The 23,126-nt window shown below is 41.5% G+C and overlaps 1 protein-coding gene across 8 annotated transcripts in view; it reads right to left on the reverse strand.

Annotated features, from left to right (window-relative positions):
* LOC115595301 (ELKS/Rab6-interacting/CAST family member 1-like) overlaps positions 1–23,126 on the reverse strand; it is a 130,794-nt gene that overhangs the window by 89,234 nt on the left and 18,434 nt on the right. For 4 of the 8 annotated variants that reach the window (XM_030439589.1, XM_030439586.1, XM_030439588.1 and 1 more), the window contains exons 5-11: positions 10,701–10,957; positions 10,442–10,613; positions 7,108–7,182; positions 5,931–6,086; positions 5,146–5,238; positions 3,491–3,658; positions 3,202–3,369 (exon numbers count right to left, since the gene is read on the reverse strand). In XM_030439589.1, coding sequence (XP_030295449.1) covers positions 3,202–3,369; positions 3,491–3,658; positions 5,146–5,238; positions 5,931–6,086; positions 7,108–7,182; positions 10,442–10,613; positions 10,701–10,957 — 1,089 coding nt within the window. The remainder of the gene's footprint in view (positions 1–3,201; positions 3,370–3,490; positions 3,659–5,145; positions 5,239–5,930; positions 6,087–7,107; positions 7,183–10,441; positions 10,614–10,700; positions 10,958–23,126) is intronic. The other 4 variants (XM_030439591.1, XM_030439590.1, XM_030439587.1 and 1 more) reach the window with 1 other exon arrangement.

Consider the following 23,126-nt stretch of genomic DNA (forward strand, 5'->3'; position numbering starts at 1 on the left):
ATAGGCCGCAAGTCAAATTCAAACTTTCTCCCTAAACTTTGCAACCTTTGACCTTTTCTCCAAATACTCACACACAAACACACACACACACACACACACACACACACACACACACACACACACTCTATTATCTCCACCACTTTGTCCCCTTCTCCCTGCCTCCTCCTGTTTCCTCTCACAGTGATTTGGTAGCAGATTAATTTTCTGTTAAAACACGAAATCAGCAGAAATAACCGAAGGACTCGCTCTTTCCCCGAGCCCGCGATGAGTGTGTGTTCGTGTGTGTGTTTGCACGTACATGTGAGCGCGAGAAAGCGAGTTCCTAGGCAAAGATAAGGAGCTGTGTCAACTGTGTGGTATTCATTAAAAAATGGATGGAACAAAAGGTTGAACAGAAATAAGGAATCGAGGGGAAACGGGAGAGAGATAAAAAGCTTATGTAATGTGGTGTGAACTTGTAAAATTACTATATTTCCATCTCCTTCTCTATCTGTCTCCCCCTTCCTTCACTTTGGCAGAGAGAAAAGAAATCAAGCGATTGACAACCCGTCACAAAAAAAAGGGAAAGTCAGATTGGTATGTAACCTCTGACTCCACTGCAGGTGAGGCGCACACATTTACAGTACTGCCGAGATTGTGAGCATGTGTGTGTGTTCATGAAGTAAAACATTTCCAGCGCCTCATTAATCAACCGCTCACCTGACAGCTTGACTGACACCTCCTCCCCACACAGACACACACACGCACACACTTGACATTGAGAGGCAGGGAGACTCTTTGATGCCGTCCGCACTTCCTGAAACTGACAACTGCTGGATGCCTGGCACACACACACACACACACGCACATATATATACAGTACTGACACACACACACACACACACACGCACACCTACACACACACACACACACACACACACACACACACACATACACACACACAACATGCCTGCCTATGTTAATCCCGAAATCATGTGTGATAATGAACTGAAATATGTTAACAAAACAATAACCGGCTGACGCTTCTCCTCATCTGTGTCATGCTGCTCCTCACATATAAAATTACATTTAACAACAGAGAGGCGAGAATGACGGGAGATCAGACGGATGCCTATAAAATTAATTCCACGCGTGCATGGTAATTTCCTTCACCACTAACATAAAATGGCAAGTAAACACACGAGGAGGGGAAGACGGAAGAGAGGGAGGAAGAAGGTTTTTTTTTGTTTTTTTCCACAAGCAATATGAAAAGAGGAAATCATAAGTGCAGATTAGATAAACGAGGAGTCAGCAGCGTCTCCCGCTCAGACACTGGTCTGTATTCTATTTGAAGACGGCAGAGGTCATCATTTATTGAACAGGAGGAACTCATTAGTATGCATCTGATTTCAAACGCACTCTGTCTCTCTCCTCCCCCTCCCTGTCCTGCTTTATGTCTGTCTGCTTGATTGTCTCTATCAATTATCTGCTCACACTCTCGTTTTTTTTTCCCCTCGTTTTTTTTTTTCTACAAGTGACAACCGGAGGGATAAGGAGAGAGAAAGGAGAGGAGGTTGAATTTTTTATGGCAAGACACACGGACGCAGAGGGCTGGTAATGGGAGAGTTTAACTGGATACTGGATTTTTAATTTGTTAGACCCCTTACACTTACTCTTCATCCACCAATTTATCTAAAACCAGTGTGTGTGGGGTCACTTCTGTCCATCCATCTAACTGACAGCATAAACATTGAGAAACACACTGAGAGACACATTGGAAAGTGGCCCAAAATATGTAGAAAACACCTTTAACTCTGTTGATCAATAAATATCTGTCTGTCTGTGCCTCCTCCTGTCTGACTGCTAACCTCTCTATCCGCCTGTCTGCTTGTGCATCTCCCTCGCTTTAGATCCCAAACTACAGACTGTCTTACAGCCCCATCTAGTGGCTGTAGTATGACACGACAACATAACGTTTGTGCTACATGCACAGTTCAGTTAAAGCAGAAATTGCTTGTGTCATCCACAACAAGTTCATGTTCAACAGTGTCACAGCATCATCAGTTCAGTTGTCAAAAAGAGATCACAGAGGGAGCCCAAAATGTGTTATTTGGTTAAAGAGATGCTTCCTAGATACAGTAGTTTGGGGGACCCTGCTGGGAAAAACCAGCATAGACCAGCATGGAAATCGTGCTGGCCTATGCTGGTTTTTTCAGCAGGGGAATTTTACTGTTTTTCCTACATTCCCAGAGTCAGAAACTAATAAATGCCTTAATAAAAAGTTTTAAGTTCAGGCTGTTTCATTTGTTGTTGACGTAAAAAATCTCTTTAAATATGCAAGATATCTAATTATTAATTATTTGTCATGGTGGCTACAGGAAGTCAGAGAATTAAAGGAACTTGGGGAACATTTTGTCTCTTAAAAAATACAGTCAATTACAACAGGTTTTTTATTTTGGCCTGAGGCTTACAATTAACTTTCGGTATTGGCCTTCCAAGGGAAAACGTGACCCTGGTCTGTAGGATTAAATGACATAATCATGATCCCATAGGCATCCGGTAATTAAGCGAAATTAAGGCGGGGTAAGTGGGTATTTTAGGCCCAGCTTTGTTTGAGGGGGTCGCACTACTCAGTCTCATTAAAGTCTTTCCGGGTGAAATTAAATTACTGATGAGGCAGTGACACTAGTTAGTTTAGAATAAGGAGAAAAACTAGTTGATAGCATGAGCATCGATAGCCACTGTGCCAAAGAGGAAACAAAAAAAGTGGCACTTATGGAAGCCAAAACAGGAAGTCCATTTATGATGACCATCTGATCTGCATGCAACTACACACCAACGAATGTATGCATGTGCTCACTTTAGTGTGTATTTTAATTTAGTCCCATTGTTTGAGAGTTGCTATCTTTCTTTGATTGGGGCTGATTTTTTCTAAATCCCTCAGGACTAATTGCAGGGGATTCAGATCACCTGTGCGCAGGTTTATGGAGACTGACTCCTGATTGAGGAGTGGAAGCAGCTTGGGGGCATTTCCCTCCCAGCCAATCAAGGTGTGGTGACACCCTCTTTGTAAAGGCTTAAAAGATGTGGGGAATGGCACGCAGGGGGCAGGCATTTGTTTATTGTCCAAGTAGTGGAAATTGGGCATTTCACCCTAGGTTCGGTTGGCCTGTAAACGTTTTACTACCATTACGCCACAACAGTACTTTGTGTTTTTCCTACCTTCTTCTGCAGTACATTCACTTTGCGTTCCTTGACGTCCAGCATGTCTTTGAGGTCGCTGATCTCTCCTTGCTGAGTACTCTTCTCCTCTGTCAGCTCTGATATCTGCTGACTCTTTTTAGAGAGGAGAGATTCCTTTTCCTCCAGACGCAGACGGAGAGCATCCACCTGTGCATACAAACAAGTCAAAGTCAGTGACGACTGGTCAAAAGTATTTATAAAACTAATATGAATTTTCTTGTGATAATGACCATCGCATATAGTGAGTATGAGTAAACAGTAGCTGTACCTCTGTCTGTAGGATAGCAGCCCTCTGTTCCTTGGCAGTGAGTGACTCTTTGAGTACATCCACATGTTGTTTGCTGTCAGAGAACTGATTGTTAAGAGTTTCCAGTTTGGTCCTGAAAGCCAACAGCTCGCTGTCCTTACGACTCAGGTCCTGCTTGGCCTGTTCCATCTGAGTAACACATACACGACATGAGGAGAGAGGGGGTAGTAAAAGGAAGAAAGTTAGAGGGTGGGTTTATAATGTATTACTCCCACTACAAGCTTTACTAACTGAGCACTTGTTCTTGCCACTATTTGGATTTATACTTGAAGAAAACACAGCTTGTAAAAACAACAGGCCTCCTAAAGGGACTAGCCTAGGTTCTAACCTCTCTCCTGGAAAGCAAACAACAATTAGACACACATCTCAACAAAGTGAGTGCAGTATTAATACTTTTGTGTACAAGAGGGCCAGGGTCGATTCTTTCAGCTATCCCAAAATGATTCAAAGAAAGAAAAATACATGATAACGGTTTTAATCACCATAAGTGACAAAGTTAAATTTCCTTTGACACATGAGCGGATCAAGGTGTGGGGCCACAGTTAGTGCCTCTGCTCACTTGAGCACTCTATTGGCTGGCTTTTGAAAGATCTACATGTTTTGGTTGATTTCTCCCAAAAAATCCACTTGAAACAAGTTTCTACATTGAAACTACTGCACCTGCACGAAGAGACCCTTAAAGGGACCAACGTTTCTGCATTATCTCTGAGCTGCCTAACATTAGTGTGTTTAATCAATAACAGTTAAGATGCAACAACTAATTAGTTAACGTTAGCTAGGCAGCTCTAGTTGGTAAATCTAAATCACCGTTGGAAGATAGCGTTATCTAGCATACATGTAGTGTTTAGAATAGGCTTTAATCAGTTACACAATATATTTTGGCCTGTGTAACATATAGCTTAGGATCTTAGGGGCTTGTACTTATTCTCCCCAGTAAATGTTGTCTGGCACCTGAGCCTTGTGTTTCCCTTTTAAAAGACAATTCTGCTGATAGTGGATATGCTGTAAAGCAGGTTTTATGTTGATTTAAATGTATAAAAACTCACTAGAATCCAGGAAATTAAGTATCTAACAATCAAATGTTCCTGGAGGGGAGACTTTGTGGCCCCAGATTTAGAAAAATTAGAGGTCCACCCCTGCTTTGGCATCTCCATGAGGGGACAGGCAGTGAATTTTGGTAGTAAATTCAACATGGAACATAAAAAGAATGGACCCAAACCACACAGGAAAATCAGTTTTATTGTAAAATAAAAACTTCAGCATACTTATCAAAACCACACAGTGAAAGAAACCTCATGCAAGAAGAAAGACAAGCAGGTTAGACTTTCACATTCAGTCGCACAGCCGAGCTGGTTTCTCAGCTTGAAGTGTTCAGACGGCGAGAAACAACTATCACTGTCAACAGCCACTGATGATAAAACAGTATCTGTACCAGCTGCTTCAAGTGAACGGCACTTGAGAGTTATAGTTGCTCACTGCTGTCTGAACACACAGTAAAACTACTGGGATTCTACTGGAAGTCAACTCAAGCAGCAGCCATTAGCCATGAGCCGACCTGGGAGGCAGAAAGAAACTAGGAAAGGAAGAAAGGAAGAGCACACAGGTGTGTCTCTTACTGCAGACACCTCCCGCTGAAGCTCATTGGCTCGTTGCCTTAGCTCCTCCTTCTCTGATTGGCTTTGCGTTAGCTCTTCCTTCAGCTGCTCAACCTGGCAGGAGAGGAGGGCGTCACCGTGACCACAACATTTCAGCCACCACAGTCGCTGACCACATGCAGCATATCTAAACTCCTTGCATGCTGAAATAAGATATGAAGACCACCTACTGCACATCAGACCCTACCGTTGAGTCGACTGACATATGAAGATATGACATTGTCAATGTTCTCATTCATCATACAAGTACTTAATTGATGCGTGATTGACTGAAATGATTAACTGATCTGTAAAAAAAGGAGTAAATCATACTGTCTATGATGTCTAAGGAATTTAAAGTAAAATCATCAAAGTACAGATGCTAACAATGTTTATATCAAAGAATGAAAAGGTGTGAATTGCTTCCTTTCACATGTGAGATACACAAATAAATATTTCTCAACTCAAGCAAACAAGCAAAGAAGCAAACAGAGAAAAACAAATCCGCTGAATTCTATTACAGTCTTGTCTCTCCACACGACAGCAGTACTGGTGTGTTTTAATGAGGTGTCTAACACAGTAACTCTTTTTGTTCTTGACACTAAAGTTGTATCCGTGTGAAGAAGTCGAGTTATTTCCCTGCAAAATCCTGCCATCTTTCAAAACTTGAAAAAAGGGATCATGGTTAGACGAGTAGATGAGGTGTGTGTGTGTGTGTGTGTGTGTGTGTGTGTGTGTGTGTGAGGGCTTGTGTGCGTATCCGTCACCTTGTTCTTCATGAACTTGGAGTGGGATCTGTAGACCTCCATCTGTTTGATCTCCTCCTCCCTCTCCTCGCTGCTCAGAGCCCCGTTGGACTTGAGCATGTTCACCTCCTCCTCCAGCTCTCTCAAGCCGCGCTCCAGCGAGCTGATCTTCGCATCCTGGCGGGACATCAACATGCGCGTGATTAAGAGGAAAGCCCAGGTGTGATTTACTGTACCTGGGCCAAAGATATTATCAAAAAATGAAATGCATTCCTTTGGTGTCCTCGACCGAAGAGCAGAGTTGAAAATTCAAAGGAAACTCCATATGAGAGGGAACATTGGCTCGATTGTACATGTTGTAGACAGGCAAGGCTGTAATACTAAGTTACTAACTCATGAGAACAGCCTTGATCTTCAGGATGAGCAATACAGCTTGTTTGGAGATGAAGCGCAAAAAGGAAAAATATGAAATAACCGACAATGAACAACAAGATTTAGAGTATTGTAGCAGGAACACTGTTAACAAGGCAGGTTTGAAAAACTCAGAAAAACTGCAGAAGTTTCTCCACCAGAGGGAGCACTTTGAGTTATTTTGTGAGCTTTGGTATCTTTAGGAAACTCCTAGTCTCTTCTTTCGAGTCTAGCATGTTATGACATGACCCATATGAAAGTGTGGGACATGGAAAATATTGTTTGATAGAGCTGCGCTAAAAAGACATGGCTGTGGTTTTGTGTTTAAATTTCCAAAAAACATGTTTGCAACATATTGTGGACAAGTTTTGACTGAAGCTGCACATCAAACGCAGAAGTTTGCCTGTCATGAGGTTCAGTTTGGCCCTGCAGGTACACGACCTAAGAGCAAATGTCAATACTCCTGGGTGAAGGGACAACAGCTCCTCAAGCAGTTAAATATAAGTCTGCCTGCCACAGCCTGAGGGACACACAGTAACTGGAAGAGCCCAAAACAGTGAGGATCTGTATGATATGAGTTCACTGCATTGAATTATAAATCAGACACACAGGACCTTAAACTCATATTAATCTGTACCACAACACCTGGAAAAAAAATTAAGTCCCGTACATTTGTTTCTGTATTTCTGATACAAGCTTTAAACATTTATCATATTATGAAATAAAGTGATTTTCATATAAAGCACAGACACACATTTACATGAAATAATCAACAAGACATGTTTACCTTCATTTCAATGACTGTCTGCAGAGCCTTGGTCTTTGTTGACTCTGGAGCTGCTTCGTATCTCCTGTGCAGCTCCTGAGGGACATAGACACCATGACGGTCAGTAGATGACAGAGAGGGAGACACATGGGGATGGAGCAAGGGATGAGGAGGAGAAGGTCGTGGGCCAGGAAGGGATGAAGGGAATGGCGGAAAGGGATGGAGAGAGGGCTGAATGGTGGGTGTAGGTCTTGGAGCGGGAACAGGGAAGGACGGAGAGCGCTGGAGGGAAGGATGGACCGAGGAGGCGACGACAAAAGAGGGATGGTGGGGAGGACAAGAGGAGTGGAGGAGGACGGGATGGACTGGGTGGCGGCGGGATGGAGGGGAAGGTACAGGGAAGGAGGGAGAGGAACACAGCTGGTGATGGCGCGAGGGGGACAAATGAGGAGAGGGTTGGAAGGGGGGAGAAACGTGGAAAGGAGGTGGGATGGGGATGGAGGGGGAGATGGGAAAAGAGGGAGAGATGGGGATGGAGGGGGAGGGGAGAAGGAGCTGTTTCCCTCTCGAGGAGGTGCTGGCTTTTAGCCTCCTCGGGTCGATCCGTCCATCCCACATCTTTCCAGCTGAGAGGGAAACCACTGACTGAGCTGACACTATTACAGTCTCAAATATGAAATAATTATTAAATCTGACAGCCTGATATGAGGCTAATTCTATTAATGAGCTCCCAGTATCGAAGCCTTTAGGTTCTAATGAACTCTAAAGGGGTGCAGAATATAAAAAAGTCCAAATTAGAACAAACAACTTCGTTCAAATAAAGAAATGCAGTCTCGTGGCTTGAAAATCTAACTTCAGAAAGCCAGTTTTAATCTACATAACTAATTTTAAAAAAACTGCAAGATATTGGTGGATCCACACTAAACTCGAAATTTTAACAAATTTCCTGAGCGACAAGCAACAAAATCCCTTCTGCCTGGCTGCTGTTACCACATCACAAGTCACTAGTCAAATGAAGTAAGAGCAAAAGGGGGAGAGAAAGAAAGGGGAGTGTGGTTGTAAGGGCACAATAAGAGACAGAAAGGACAGGGAGGAAGAGTACGAGAGAGGGAGGGAATGAAAGCAGAGGGGAGGATGCAGCAGTGTACGCATCACTGCTTTTCTTTGGAGGAAACACACTTTGAGGCACACAATGACGGCTAATGCAAGAGCCAGGAAGCACAGAAACACACATATGTAGCAGGGTGCTGTGGCTCAAGGGGCTGGTCAACGAAAACAAACACACACACAAAGACACAGGCACACACATATGTTCATACACATGCTCAGATACTCCTTGTGAAAGACTGTTGTTTGGTAATGACTTCCTGGAGTGTTACAGGTAAAATTGGAGCCATGGCAAAGGTATTTGCAAATGTAATAATGATATAAGATGAAATCTGGTAGATAAGGATAGAAAAAGGTGCAGACAAATGCACCACTACATTACAGCTAGGATGCTACTGTGGCTGTCTGGAGCTTGTGGTTGCTAAGACAACATTCTATGTAGCTGTTGAATTACAGTTGGGATAGCTGTTTTACAGCTTTTTTACTCCTTGTACTTTTAAACTTACTGTACACGTATGTTGACTAATTATTCACTATGTTGTTCTTTCTATGAGCACTCTACATTGATCTTTCACTAGCGACATTATGTTTCATTTCGGCATGCAATCAATATATTAATAGTGAAAATAATCGGCAGAATAACTGATAATGAAGCCAAATGCTAGTTGCAATTCTAGTACTCAGTAGCTTAGATTCAAATGCTTACAGCTTCTTTTCGCTTTCATACAGAAGTCTCACTCTTCTCTCCTTTTTTTAGACACTTTCTCTCTTTTTGGCTGCAGCAGTTTTCTGAGGACTGGTCCGATAATTAGTGAAAAGGACAGCGTCCAAAAAACAAGTGTCAGCAGTGCAGCAGGAAGTCTGCTTGACAAATGTGCAATAGACACTTCCACATTATTTACTGCTGTAATTCTTTATTTTAAAACCGACTGAGACTATCTTCCAGATATTGCGTAATCTTTTTCCATCTTCCCTGAGGCCTTTTTTCTGCTTTGTAATTAACAATGTCTGTTGTCAAATACCGTCAGAAAACAGAAACTCTGTACAGCACACTGATGCAATGTGTAGCAACATGGGCCATTAAATCCTTTCTGGGCTGAAAACAAACAAAAAAAGGTCTTTTTGGGCTCAGTCATTTGCTGCCTATGATGCATTTAATGATGCACCACTTGCTCTTGTGTGTGTGTTTATGTGTATTTCTCCCTCACAGCTGTGGCTCACGGTGCATTTGGAGCTGGTGATAGAGGGCTGATCTGAAATCAGTTTCAGTGAAAGTGAAACTGGTGGCTCTTGAAAGTTAACAGTTTAAAACACATAATAATCATATATGTAATGTTAAACTGTATTTAAATCTGTAAGACTGTACACTGACAAACACATTTATACTTTCATGTCAGCTGTATTTATCTATATATTTTATGTATGTGAAAACAAATTTGGGTCGATAAAGTAAAATTTCATACATTCCTCTACTGTTACACTCTCTTATTTCTTACCCATGCAGCATTTTCACTTTATAATAACCAATATCATCAAATGCTAAATGTCTACTTATTTAATCGGTTTTTTTTTTCTCACTATTAAGCATAGTCAGTTATAATGTATAATTTAATTACACTGTATCAATGAACCATTTATTAAAAATCATTTACACCTGTTGTAACGTTACCATTACAATTGCTAAATAAAGTGAAATAACTATTAATTTATGTTTAGTTAAACATACATTTTCTATCTATTTATTATTTATTTACTATTTATTTCTATGATGGTTATAATATAGTTGTATCTTGTAGTCAGTTCATATTCATATTCTTCAGGGCTGTTGGGAAAATAATCTTTATTTTGTGACGTTTTAATGAAAAGTCTAACGTCCATCTTTGGTAATGTGTCGTTCATTAACAAGGTCTCGCCACTAGAGGGAGCTGTTGTATGCAACAACAAACACTTCATAAATGAAAAGCTGAAACAGCTGACTGAGCGCTTGGAAAGGGGACCAAGCGAGCAGATGAGTGTGGACAAAATGGGATAAAGTGTTCCTTCCTGCATTCTTGTGTGTTTGTCTCTGTATTTTGACGATGTTTCTGTGTTGTATTAAAACGGAATTATGAGCCAAGAGTGGAAGCAGCCAAGAGCCGTGCCTGGGTATGACATGGTTTGATTTGCACATCATCACATCTGGCTGTACACGAAGACACACACACACCCACACACACATGGGAATGCTTGAATGCATTTTGTTTCCTACCTCTCTAAGTTGTAGCATCTCCTTGTCTTTTTGCTCCAGAAAACCCTCCAGCTGGTGGATGGTCATCTCAGCGTCGGCAAGTCGCCTTGTTCGTTCATGGTCCTCCTCGGTTGCCCTTGACGACAGGCCTTTACTCTGCAACATTTCCAGTAACTTCTTTATGGATTCATCTCTGTTTGAGAAAAATAGATTTATCAGCTGAGAATTGCAGCAAGAGTTCCCTGAAATCATGACACTTTATATTGCTGATTATCTTTACCTGGCAGTTAGCGTGTGTTTCTGTGTATCTATCCTTAGCTCCATTTCTTCCACAGTCTTCCTCAGGAGGAAGAGTTCTTTGACCTGTCGCTCGAACTCGCTGTGAAGACGCAGGAAGTTCTCCTCTGTCATTTCCTGAGGTGAGATGGACTGGCCTCCGAGGAGACCGGTCTCTGAGTAATCGGACTGAAAGAGCTGGTTGAGATCTCGCTGGATTCTGAGCTCATCTTGTAGAGCCTGGATGGTGCACTGAAAATGCTGGTGAGAGACATAGAAGTGCAGTTTAGAGTGTTATAGGTGTAAGAGATAAACAGGAGTCAGATGCTGTGGTGAAGCTACTGAGGAGTTTAATACAGCGCAAAAGACGTGTTTTACTGTTCCACTGCATGACTGGAAATGGAAATAAAACAATTGAGGTTGTTAATCAGTATTATCGACTCAACCTTTATTGTAACAGAAGCTGAGATTTCTGCCTTTTTCAAATTCATAGCCAGTCTTCAGGCTTCAGGCTTTATCATGGACCAGGTGATGCCCACCAACCCTGGTGCCTGCTTCAGGCACAGTTCAATGAGTGACAGCTGGTTTAGTGTAATTTCATGGTAAAGACAATGTCACTCGGGAACATTTGCTTCAGTATTGCTGGCTTTTTATAAATAGCATGGATGCCATTTTCCACCTCATATTTCAGATGCTTTGGTCGTGTCCAACTAGGAAAACAACCCAGGGTGGTCCCAGAGCACGCTGGAGGGATTAAATGTCTCAGGTGACCTGGGAACACTTGGGCAAAAAGACATTTGGCACTGAAAGCCTGATAAGGATTAGTGACTTGAAAAGTAATGGATGGATGATGGATGGATGGATAATGGATGGATGGATGGATGGACGGATGGATGGATGATGGATGAATGGATGGATAGATGGATAGACAATAGACTGTCCATTTTTGTAGAGATTTTTCTTGTCTTCTTTGATATCTCGATCTGGTTCTGGACCAGAGCTGCAACAATTAGTTGATCAATTGTTAAGTCGAGCGAAAGAAAACTTTTTGATTAAATTTGAATCGTTTTGGTCATTTTTTTTTTTTCAACAAAAAACTTTTTCTGCTTGAACGTAAGGATCGCTGTTTCTATTCTTCATCTATGATAATAAATGAAGCATCTTTTGGTTTTGGAGAAGCAAGTTGAAGAGGGAAGAGCATTTTTCACAAATTTCTGAGATTGTTTTTAAACTAAATAAGCAGTCCATTTTTCTTGCAAACAAAAGGCAGACTAAATTATGTTTTGTAAAGATGCACCAATCCACAAAAACACTGTATCATCCATTTTCAATTTAAAATGACTCCAATTCATTCAATGCAGTAATATTTTTAAAAACGTTTAATTTGGGAAATAATGAGCGCAGGTATAAGATCAATCTTGAAAATTGGAGAAAATGTTGGTCCATCCTTTGTGGAGACAGATATGAACCTTTAAAACACAAAGAGGCAATGTATGATACTGAGCTATACAAATAACTTCAGACTTCAGTTATCGGCTCAAAAACACTAAGTCTGAATGTTTGTGCTTGGATCAGCACACAAGATAGTTCAAGACTTATCTTAAGCAAGGTGTGTGTATGTGTGTGTGTGTGTGTGTGTGTGTGTGTGTGTGTGTGTGTGTGTGTGTGTGCGTGTGTGTGTGTGCGTGTGTGTGTGTCTGACCGGTTGAGACAACATGTGGATGTTTTCTCAAACCAATGAATGTATTATTAAAGTGTGTTGGCAGGTTAGTATCACTAACATCAAGGCTGAGGACAACGTGACATGACTATCCCTGAGTCAGACAAAAGAGTTTGAACAATCTGCGTGTGTTGTCACTAGGATGTCCCAAGGCATCCTTAAGATGCGTCACACACATCCTGAGCAGCCCGGTCCAAGCCACATGACGCACAGAATATTTCAAGAGATGATAGAAAAAATAACACAGGTAGCGTTAAAGAGAGCAGAAGTAACCGGGAGATTAAAAATGAAAAGAGGGAAGACAAAGAAGGTGACGAGGTTAAAAAAACGGCAGAGATGTTATCTCTCCCTTGCAGCTATCGTTTATCAGCGCTGATGAGGGAAAGAACAAGATTAAAGGAAAGAGGAAAGAGACGGATGAGCTGGGAGGCAAAGAAAAACACATATTAGATATTCAGAAAGAGAGTAAGAAAAATCAGCACAAAGGGGAAACAAATGTATGCTCATGCAGACACTATAAAATAAGATGACAGGTAATTAGGTAAAATCAAAGCAGCTGTCTTTTATAATAGCTCTGCTTTATGCTGCACGCAACCAGGGTAGTGTATCTCCAGCTCTGTTCATTTTCATATATCTCTAGAGAAAAATCTACTGAATACGATTAACGTTTTTATATTTCATCTTATCCTCTCCTTATTGTGCGTTTGTGTAGGTTCATCTGCTGACTCATACGACATCTCCTCAAACACGTGTGTTAACTGCAGACTGACATTTATAGGACTTCGCTAAGGAAGAAACCTCATTCACTCTCTTAAATATTGCCTCTCTGGTTGTATCCCTTCTGTCTCCGTGCCAACTATGATTCCTCTCTCAGACATGCAAACACTGACCCACCCAAACAACAGAAATGTGCAAGAGTTTGATCAACGATGGAATAAGAAGAACAACCGCAACTGTGCATGTTTCTTGTGAAGTGGCCTCAGTAATCATGACGGCAGCAAAGGAGGAAGTCAGGGGAAATACTATAAACAGTTAGAAAGTCTGAGTGGGTAAGGACTTATATCTAGGAGAAAGCTGTTTGTTTTCAGTGTGTAACCAAAGACAATGATGAGTTTTAAATTGTTAAGTTACGTACATAATGTAGGTACATTTGCAAGCAAGGTACTGTACCCATTTTGCTGGTACACAGTACCGGTGACAGTCTTGTCATTTTGTGAACTGTGATATTTGTCATTTTGGGGGTCACTGGCCTATTCAGTTGTTTAAGTATGAGCATGTGTTGGAAATTAATCATTGGTTGCAGCCATAGTAATGAATATAAATTATACGTACACAGTAAACCCAACTGTATGTGTGCCACAGGGATAGAAAGAGAGAAATACCCACAGACACCCATGCTCAGTTAGATGAATAGAATAGAATATATTTTGTTTGCTTTTTAAGCATTAAAGAAATGCAAACGCATGCCTGCAGCCGTCATTATATGCTGTAATCAGTCAGGAAAATACACACATACACACACACAGTCACACACACTCACATCAAGCATCCAAAAGTATGTCAGAGCTACACACATGCGCACAAAGCCTCAATAGTCACAGAAATGCATATCATGGTCTATCTGCATGAAGTCAAGCAAATACAGTATGAACACACACACACATGCACACACACAGCTTCAAAAGGTTACATACAAAGAACAAGAATCTCACACACACACACACACACACACACACACACACAGGGGCTCTTGGAAGTAACTCCCCCATCACACACACACAGTTGGAATGTAGTGCAGAGAAATGCCAGACCACGAGAGACAGGGAAGGAAAACAGGGAGTGAAATATAAACGGAAGCAAGCAGAAAAAAACAAAAACAGAGAGGGAGATAAGAAGAAGGCGTCGAGAGACGTTAGAGAAAACAGAAAGTTAATTGTGTCCAGCAGAAGTTGAAGGAGCGACGAAAACAGGAGGAGAGAGAGGGTCGGAATACAAGTTGTGTTTTTCTTCTCAGTTTCTGCTGAGTCGCCTATGCCTCCCTCACCTTTGACCCTGTCAAACACTTCCTGTCACAAGGGACCGAGAAGGTCGGCCGCCACGCACAACACAGACAGAAATGCAAACACACGTGCATCCAGAAACATGAACACATTCACATGTCCATAACACACTGTGAGCCAACTACACGTATAACAAAACAGGATAAGAAACTATTCGTCGCTATGTTGACACTGCAGTTTTCATTTTAATTTCACACTTAAATGATAAACTAGCAAGACAGAGAGACAAATCTAAACAAATGTGACACATACACAAACAGGACGTCAAATCAAGATGACAAATCTCTGCTTCAGATGTCTAAGGGAGGCACGGATAAATTCATCAAGCTGATGTTAACAAGTGCAAGATGGGAAACCGTCTCGCTCCCGGTTAGTTCAGATAATCAGAAATTGTGAGTTTGACTGAGCAGTCCTCATATTTACATAGTAAAACCATTTGGAAATCCTCCAGTATACCAGCTTCGTACATGATGCCAACATGAGTGCATTTAGGTGCACACACTGGAGCACAGCTGACTGACAAAACCTGTCTGTGTGAGGACAAGAGAGACCGTGAACTCTTTAAAATTCATAATGACTGTAAATATCTGTAGAAACCACCATGACAGCGTTCACAAGCACTTTAAGTTAAGGCAATGACATTGCTTAAATTCACAGTACGTAATTTCTGGCATTATTGTTCTCAATCAAAACAAAACAACGAAAAACAAAAGACGTAGTTTGATGACATCCTGAAGTAATCTGGGATCATGGGAGTTGTTGTCTTTGTCTCTTAAACAATCATCATCTCTGATAAAAAACAATCTAATTTTTCATTAACATTACCTTCTTCACTCTCTGATGTATCTTCTGATGTTTCCCTGATAGGTGACCATATCAAAATGCACCTTTACCTCAAACTCTGGTCTTCAACATTGTTGGAAACCTCAACAAATTATGTAAAATAGGTCTAGGGTTTTTTATAAATTTGAATGTTGAAATATTACATATCATATATTCAAGCAAACCTGCAGGTACATCAATTGCATGGTTCAATACTCTTATGGATGTGAAGAAATTAAAGATTTGTTGAACAGACTGCAAAACGTTTTGTTCTCTTTAGAAATCTATCACATGCAAATTACAACATTAACAGCCACTGCGGTTGTGAAATCAACGAATGCAAATACGTTAAGTGACGAGTTCCTACGACAAGCTGCTAAACCAGAGCCTTTGTCCATCTGTGTTTTACTTCAGTGTTTCTAGTTTGGACAATATCAGAAACTAAAGTTTCAAATCCATACGATCGCAATACAACGCCACTGTCAGCTGAGCTGCTTTGTCTTTTTCCATCACTTTAACTTTTAAACCTCACACTTCAGAGACCACAAAAGCCACAGAGCTGGTGGAAGAACTTTAAAAGATTACAAAAACAAACGTGCCTGAACTACCATGATCTGCCACAACTGTCTATTACTGAAATGGTTCCCAATCGTTTTTATCTAGTGAGCCCTTATAGTCTAGAACACAACGGTAAAGATTAATCGATTCATCAATTAGCTGTTACTATTCAAGTTTTTTACCATTTGTTTCTGCTGAATTATTTCAATTCAATTTTTTTCCAAGTACTGAAAAAAATCTATTGGCCATTTTATAGACCAAATACCTCATTGATTCACTGAGAAAATATTCAATAGATTACCAAAAGTGAAAATAAGTTGCAGCCGTGGTTCAAAATTTGCTGCACGGTTTAATTTAAACCCAGTTTCAGTAGCACCGTGATGTTTCTGCGAGTCGAGACACAAATTTGCTTGAAAGAAGGATTAAAATGTGCTTCTCAAAAAGAAAATACAATAAAATAAGGAGCTCAAGGTTGTAATAAAAAAAAACATCTATAGAAAATCAAATTAATGATCCTTTGTTGCCTAATGAGCAGTCTACATAAATCCATGAGAAGAGAAGAGAAGAGAAGAGAAGAGAAGAGAAGAGAAGAGAAGAGAAGAGAAGAGAAGAGAAGAGAAGAGAAGAGAAGAGAAGAGAAGAGAAGAGAATCCGTTTGTGAATATGGTGACAATATTTCCATCCGCTTGTCATCCAGCCCCTCAGGCCACTGCTCATCTCCCTGTTTATTACTCCTCCGTCTCATCCCTCGCTTATTCTACTCTCTCGCCGTGTGAGTCACGCTCCCCCACCCTCGCAAACAGGCACACACTGTGACAAAAACACGCAAACACACACGTCGAGCGCACGGTTATGCCCACACGCAGACATAATGTTCGAGGCAGTGGTCGTGCTGTGTGTGCGTGTGTAATGACCGTGAGCAGTTTGAAAGCATCGCCCACTCAGGCATCAGACAACACTCAGATTAACACACACACTCTCTCTCTCTTCTTTCTCTGAGGATGAAGGTGGAGGATGAAGAACAGAAATGACGAGGAGGAAGCGAGCGGAGGACACAGAAGAGAATCCCTTGCTTTCCTGAACAAGGAGAGCGAGCCGACGGAAGAAAGTCACGTCAGATTGTGCACATATTGAGAGGAAAAACAGAAGAGGAAGATGCAGGGAATGAAATTAGAGGATAAGGAATAGCCAAAAGGGGAGAGACAAAGTGAGGGAAATGCTGACCCTAATAAGTCACTTTGTGACGCAACATCAGGGTCAGTAGCGGGGTTTGAAGAGCGAGGGCAGAGAGGAAACGCTGCAGCTGTCACATTCATTTAACATAAACACATCACACACAGATAGACGGACAGATAGAGTGGTATAAAGATAGATTTTTAGATGCAGAGTTGGGGGGGAAAAAGCAGCAGAGGAAGAAGGGGGAGTGACTGCACTGTAATTCTGTTCATTCCTCACCCACTCTTCCCAAAGCCACTCCATATAAGGAAAGACATGGCTACCACAGGCCTCCGCACACACACACATTCACACACACGTGCAAAGAGAGAAAGTGAGGGAGAAAACTTGCTAAATCACAGCCCTGGAAGAGAGGAAACTGACCCTCTCTTTCCTTTCACTTTCAAATTGGTTTCCACTATAAAATTAAAAGAGAGCGCTACTTCTCCTCCCCTCCTCTGCATTTAAGTTAAACTTTTATAAGACTCCTGAGCATCGAAGACTCCACCTCTTTTCTCTCCCTCGTCCTCCTGTTTTTTTGTTGAACTCTCTCCACGAATCCTACTTTCTCTCTCCAATCGCCGCCTCCTTCCTCCCTCCCTCTGCCCATCTGCCCTCTTCTCCCCTGCCATCATTCCCTGTATTTACCTTATTCCCTTTTACCTCTCCCTCCTCCTCTCCATCCCTCTTTCTCTCTCTCTCCCGCTTTCTCTTTCTCACCTATCTCCTCATCCGGACTAAATAAACACACAGGTTTGTGGACCATCTGTTACCGATGAGCATTCACGCGTGATGACACACAGACACAAAACACACCCAATGTAAGCACACACACACACACACACACACACACACACACACACACACACACACACACACACACATTAATGCATGGATAATAATTGCGATCATTTTTGGAGGGCTCCATCTTTTATATCTGGAAATTTTACTTGCTAAAAGGTGAGCGTCAAACACATGTACATGACACACACGCACATACAGTATGCTGACATGAGCGCACACACTCAGGCACACAAAAGAGGAATAATGAGTCATGGGTTGATGAGCAGAGGATGGAAAGAGGTGCAGACTGCAGGCAACAGAAGGAGGAAGGCAGGGCAGGCAGAGTGAGCCAGAGAGACCATCGTCAGTGTATTTTAAAGAGCGTTGTATCATGTCTCAAAGGCAGGAGTGCTGGAAAAAAATTATTATTTTATATTTTGCTGAGCCTGCATGCTGTCTTCTCCAGGACCGTCCTGCACCATATTCACACAGTCAAACACATTCACTCTCAGAGCTGCTTCAGTCCAGAGTTTTGAAGAGGCAGCATTTAAAGAAAAACTCACACAGGCAGTCTCAGGCTCTGCTGTCTCCTCATCTGCTGTTTGATTAAATTAACACAGTCTGAACAACCAGTCATCCGAGGTTCAAGCAGATTTTAAAGAGTAAAATTCTGGTACCTGAACCAAAAACCTGCAAGAAATTAAGTTTACCCACATATACACCGCAATTAGTGCATATTGTCACTTGGTTTATTTGACCAGCTCTGATCATATTTACTTTGATTGTATGTTTTGATCATGATTATTTAATGTTTTCTAATTTTGACGCTAATGACAACAGATTTTTGATGAATACATGAGTGTGTTGATGAAACAACAGATTAATATTAACCTTTTAAGAGCTATATTCAAATTCTAGCATGTACCTATCCTTGAAAATAAAACAAAATAAATCAAACATTTTACAAAACCCCAAATGATTGTTGTGTCTCTGTCTGGTGGACACAAGTATATCCTTACTTAAGTTTTTTAAGAAAGGTTAACAAGTGGCTAAATTCATTCAAAAAACTGTGGATTTCCCACCTATTTTTTAGGATATCGTCCAGGTGACCTTGTCTTATCTCATCTTATTTCAGCTTAGCTTTTTGCACTTATCAGGATAATTGCTCAGAACTGGAAGACTGGCGAGAAAAAATAAATCGGAACGGGGAAGAAACAAAGGAAAACATTACCACTCAAAATGTCTGGCGAGTTTAAACTGACAGTCACCCTGGATCAACCTTGAGCTACAGCTCCGGGTGTGCAGGGGATGACGGATTATCTGCAACATTTCAGGTGGGCTCATGTTTCTGCTCTCTACATAAATTGGTTTAGATAATCTGACTATGATGATCATTTGGCAAATCTTGTTTTTTTTCTCTGTTGGACCTTGTTTTGGAGATGTTTCTGTGTTCCCACAGGTGTCAGTGATTACTTGAACATGTAGAATATCATCCCAACCGAAAGCAATGATGGCGACAACTAGAAAAATGAAACCCAAACTTAACTAAACTAGGAGAAGTCACAAAAACAAAGATAGAGAAACAAAGAGGATTTGGGGAATAATCCCCACCTTCTCTTCAGATGTTGGGCAAGAAACACAAACACATTTGTTTAATGGTCAGCTGGGTGACTTCATCACAGAACAGCGGAGAGACAGCAGAAATTGCAGAGTTGGAGATCTGCAGCTGAGAAGCGTGACTCCTCAGGAATCCACAAAATGTTGAATCCTTGCGAGAGTGTGTGCGTGTGTGTGTGCTGAGCTTTTCGCTTTGACTCACTTTCCATAAATCCTTCCCCTCCCCTTCCCCTGCCTCATCTGTAACTCCGTTTCAAGAGATTTACATCCAAGTTTCTCTTTTTAATAAGAAAACCCCGCATTTATCTCGCCAGAAAAACTACAATTCAGTCCAGATTAAATGTTAATCTCTGAATTCCATCAAATCCTCTGTGATTCTGCGCTCGCTGCTCTCCTACTATAGTCATGGTAAACTCCCCATTGAATTGGAAATGAGCACAAAATTCCCTGTTTCTCCACTCTCCTGTCTCCATCCCTATCTCCTCTCTTTAAGTCAGTCCATGACTCTCATCTTTCCATTTTCTTAACCCATTTCTCTCCCGCCACATCCATCAGTCTTTCCATTTCTCCACACTGCATCTGCTGTTTTCAGCTCAACTCGTCCGTGCCATCCATTCATCTCTACTCCTTTCCACCCTCCTCCTGGCACTTGTCCCCAGCTCTCCGGTTTGATCTATCCGTCTTATCCACTTTCCTAATTTCCTCCTTCTTCCTCCCTGCGTTTTACACATCTTAACTTCTCAATCCATCTTGGTGATCCATTCGTCTCCGCTCCCTTTCTGTCACTCAGGTCTGCGCTGGTGTACGGTTTGCCAGGCAAAGCATTTTTTTGCGGCCAGCTGGCTCAGAAACTCCTACTGGCAACATTTCTTTTCTGTACAGTAAATGGAAATCTCACACAGGAAACACTTGGCACCGTCCATTTCTATCGGATTTGAACTAATATGAACCCATGAGGACGAGCTCAGTGCCAGCTTGGAGTAATGTAATTGGAAACGCAAGATGCTCACTTCAAATCCAGGTGTAATTAGATTAAGTGCTGAGGAGTGATTATGATTCTTTTCTCAGTCAGCACAGACCGATCCAAGATGCATCTACAGGATATTTACAGTGAAATATCATTTTGTGTTTACTTTATTATTGTGGTTTATTCTTCTTTTATTGCACTCTTATTCAAAAATAATAAATAAAGTGAATAAATGTCTGTGGTTGTGATCATTTGACTTGTTTCAGATGGTTTAAACATTCCCGTGAAAAGGCTCAGCGTTCCGGTGGCACCATCCATTAGCACATTAACCTGAAGGCCTGATTCACTGCCATGTTCATAGAGCGGAAAATACACTCAAGTGCCAGTTTCTGCCTCCTTCCCTCTGATCTCCCTAACTTTGTCGCTCTGAGCTAGAGGAAGAAATAGGCAGAGGGATGACTGTAGAAGAAAGGACAGACAACCTCTCCTCAGTCTCATCTCTACCTCTGTCATGCTGCCCTCGACCTGAAGGCAAAGTGCCGCCCAGGTGTAACAGGCACTATGTTCAACCTGCCTGTTTGGATTAACCTCCTCACACACACGTACAACAAACCCACAGACCTTTCGCCCACTGTCCTCTGTAGCTTAGTTTGCCACTTTATTGGTACCAAAAACAAATAATAAGTGTCCTGAAGCGCTTCGAGCTGTCAGTAAGTCCATGTATAACGTATTTTATTTGGTTTCTGACAAAACAGGCAATCTTATATTGCACCATCCACTCGTAGCGACAACAGCATTTCTCATTTATGGTTATGTTTAGCGACTGACAGCACTTGGTTAAGGTTAGGGAATGGTCTTGGTCCGTTTTGATACAGAATTAGTCAGCAGTGACTGGAGACATGAGATGTTTTACCGTTAACAGAGGTGCTTTTGCAGCCAAAACCTAATGGATGCAAACCATGTGGCTGCAGTGTCCAAGTATCGTTTTCTGATATTACAGACCATATTGGTGTATTACAGATATGTTGGTATCTGTTTATATGTTGTCCAATATGCACCAATATGAAAGCTTTTTTTAGTGTTATAATGCAGAAAAAGATGCCCTGCGTAATTTATAATTCATATATTATATATATTATAAATTCCCAGAGAAGTTTACTGTTTCTTCGCACTGATGTCATTTCATACTGTAAACTTTATTGTTTAACTATAACATGTCTTGCCTCTGTTACTTATGTTTGTCCCAAGTATTTGATAACCACATTTAGGGATCAAGACACACAATATGTGCATATCTGCTGATATCTACTTATGTCCAGATTTGTCCCCAAAGGAGTACTGGTCAAAGAAACGTCTATGAACATAATCAGAATAAATTACGTTTCACCACAACATAGTTATAAAAACAAGTTAGTAAAATATACAAATGTAATTTCTAGACAACAGGACTGGTCTCTAAAACCTGCAAACTGAACACAATGTCATTGAGGTTCATGTACGATTATAAAGGAGAAATGTTTCTCTCTCTCTCTCTCTCTCTCTCTCTCTAGCTGACACACACACCTCTTATCCTAGCACCTTGAGTATTAGGTTAAATAATTGAGGAGAACGAAAACAGTGCAGCAGTAAAAGTACAACAGCCACTGACTGCTGCACTTTCTCCAACACACACATATACAACTTCTGACATCAGAGCCTTGCCAAAACCTTCCATATCCACATAACACACACACAGTGTTGCAAGGAAACAAAAACATATGTGCTGCATGATAAAAATAGAATCGGTACATGCAGTACCCACGCACAGACCCAAACATGCATGTGTCCAAATGCACATACTGGGTATACACTGACACGCACGCGCATAATACAAACACAAAATTATAAACATGCAGGCCACCGTGCGATTTGCACACACACACACACACACACACACACACACACACACAGCCACACACAACCACACACACTTATGTATACAAAAAGCCCAATTGTCCTGACACATAAGCTAGCCAACATACACGCAAGGACACAGATTCCCTCCTGGTACAGGGCTCTCTGTGTGGCTTTTTCTTCCCTGTCGCGCACAAACACAGCTGGCAACTGATTCCCCTAAAAAATGCATGTGTGCAAATAAAATAAACAATCAGTCACGCACATGCACAAATACAGTGTATGCTTGTGCGCACACACACAGACACTCAGTCTCAAGCACACCTGAAACTTTCATGAGACAAAACCTAGCCACCATACAACCCCCTGTTTCTACATATACACTGTCTCCCTCTGTCCCACACTCACACACACACACGGCGGTGTTGACGTCACACGGCTCGCCTGGAGTACAGTAGATGATAGACTGGAACTAGCAGGCCCAGAAACGGACAGACAGAGTGGTTATTGTTCAGCTGGTATGATTCAGCTTTGGGACAAAACCACGTAGAACAGTTAACAAGAATCCCACACGGTTCAAAAACTTAGTAAGCATTTATTAAGGTGTTGAGCTTCATGTAACACCTTATTGTGAGCGTTCTGTTTCGATCATTTTGTGTAGTTTTAGCATTGAACTCTTATTAGATACATGGATGTATTTTCAGGACAGGATCGTGACAGAATGGAAACAGTGATGCTGAGTTGAACCCTGGATGTCATGGCTACAATCATCAAGCCAACTGCTGCTTGTCGTCT

Source organism: Sparus aurata, chromosome 14 (assembly GCF_900880675.1).
Source record: "Sparus aurata chromosome 14, fSpaAur1.1, whole genome shotgun sequence".
Taxonomy (NCBI): domain Eukaryota; kingdom Metazoa; phylum Chordata; class Actinopteri; order Spariformes; family Sparidae; genus Sparus; species Sparus aurata.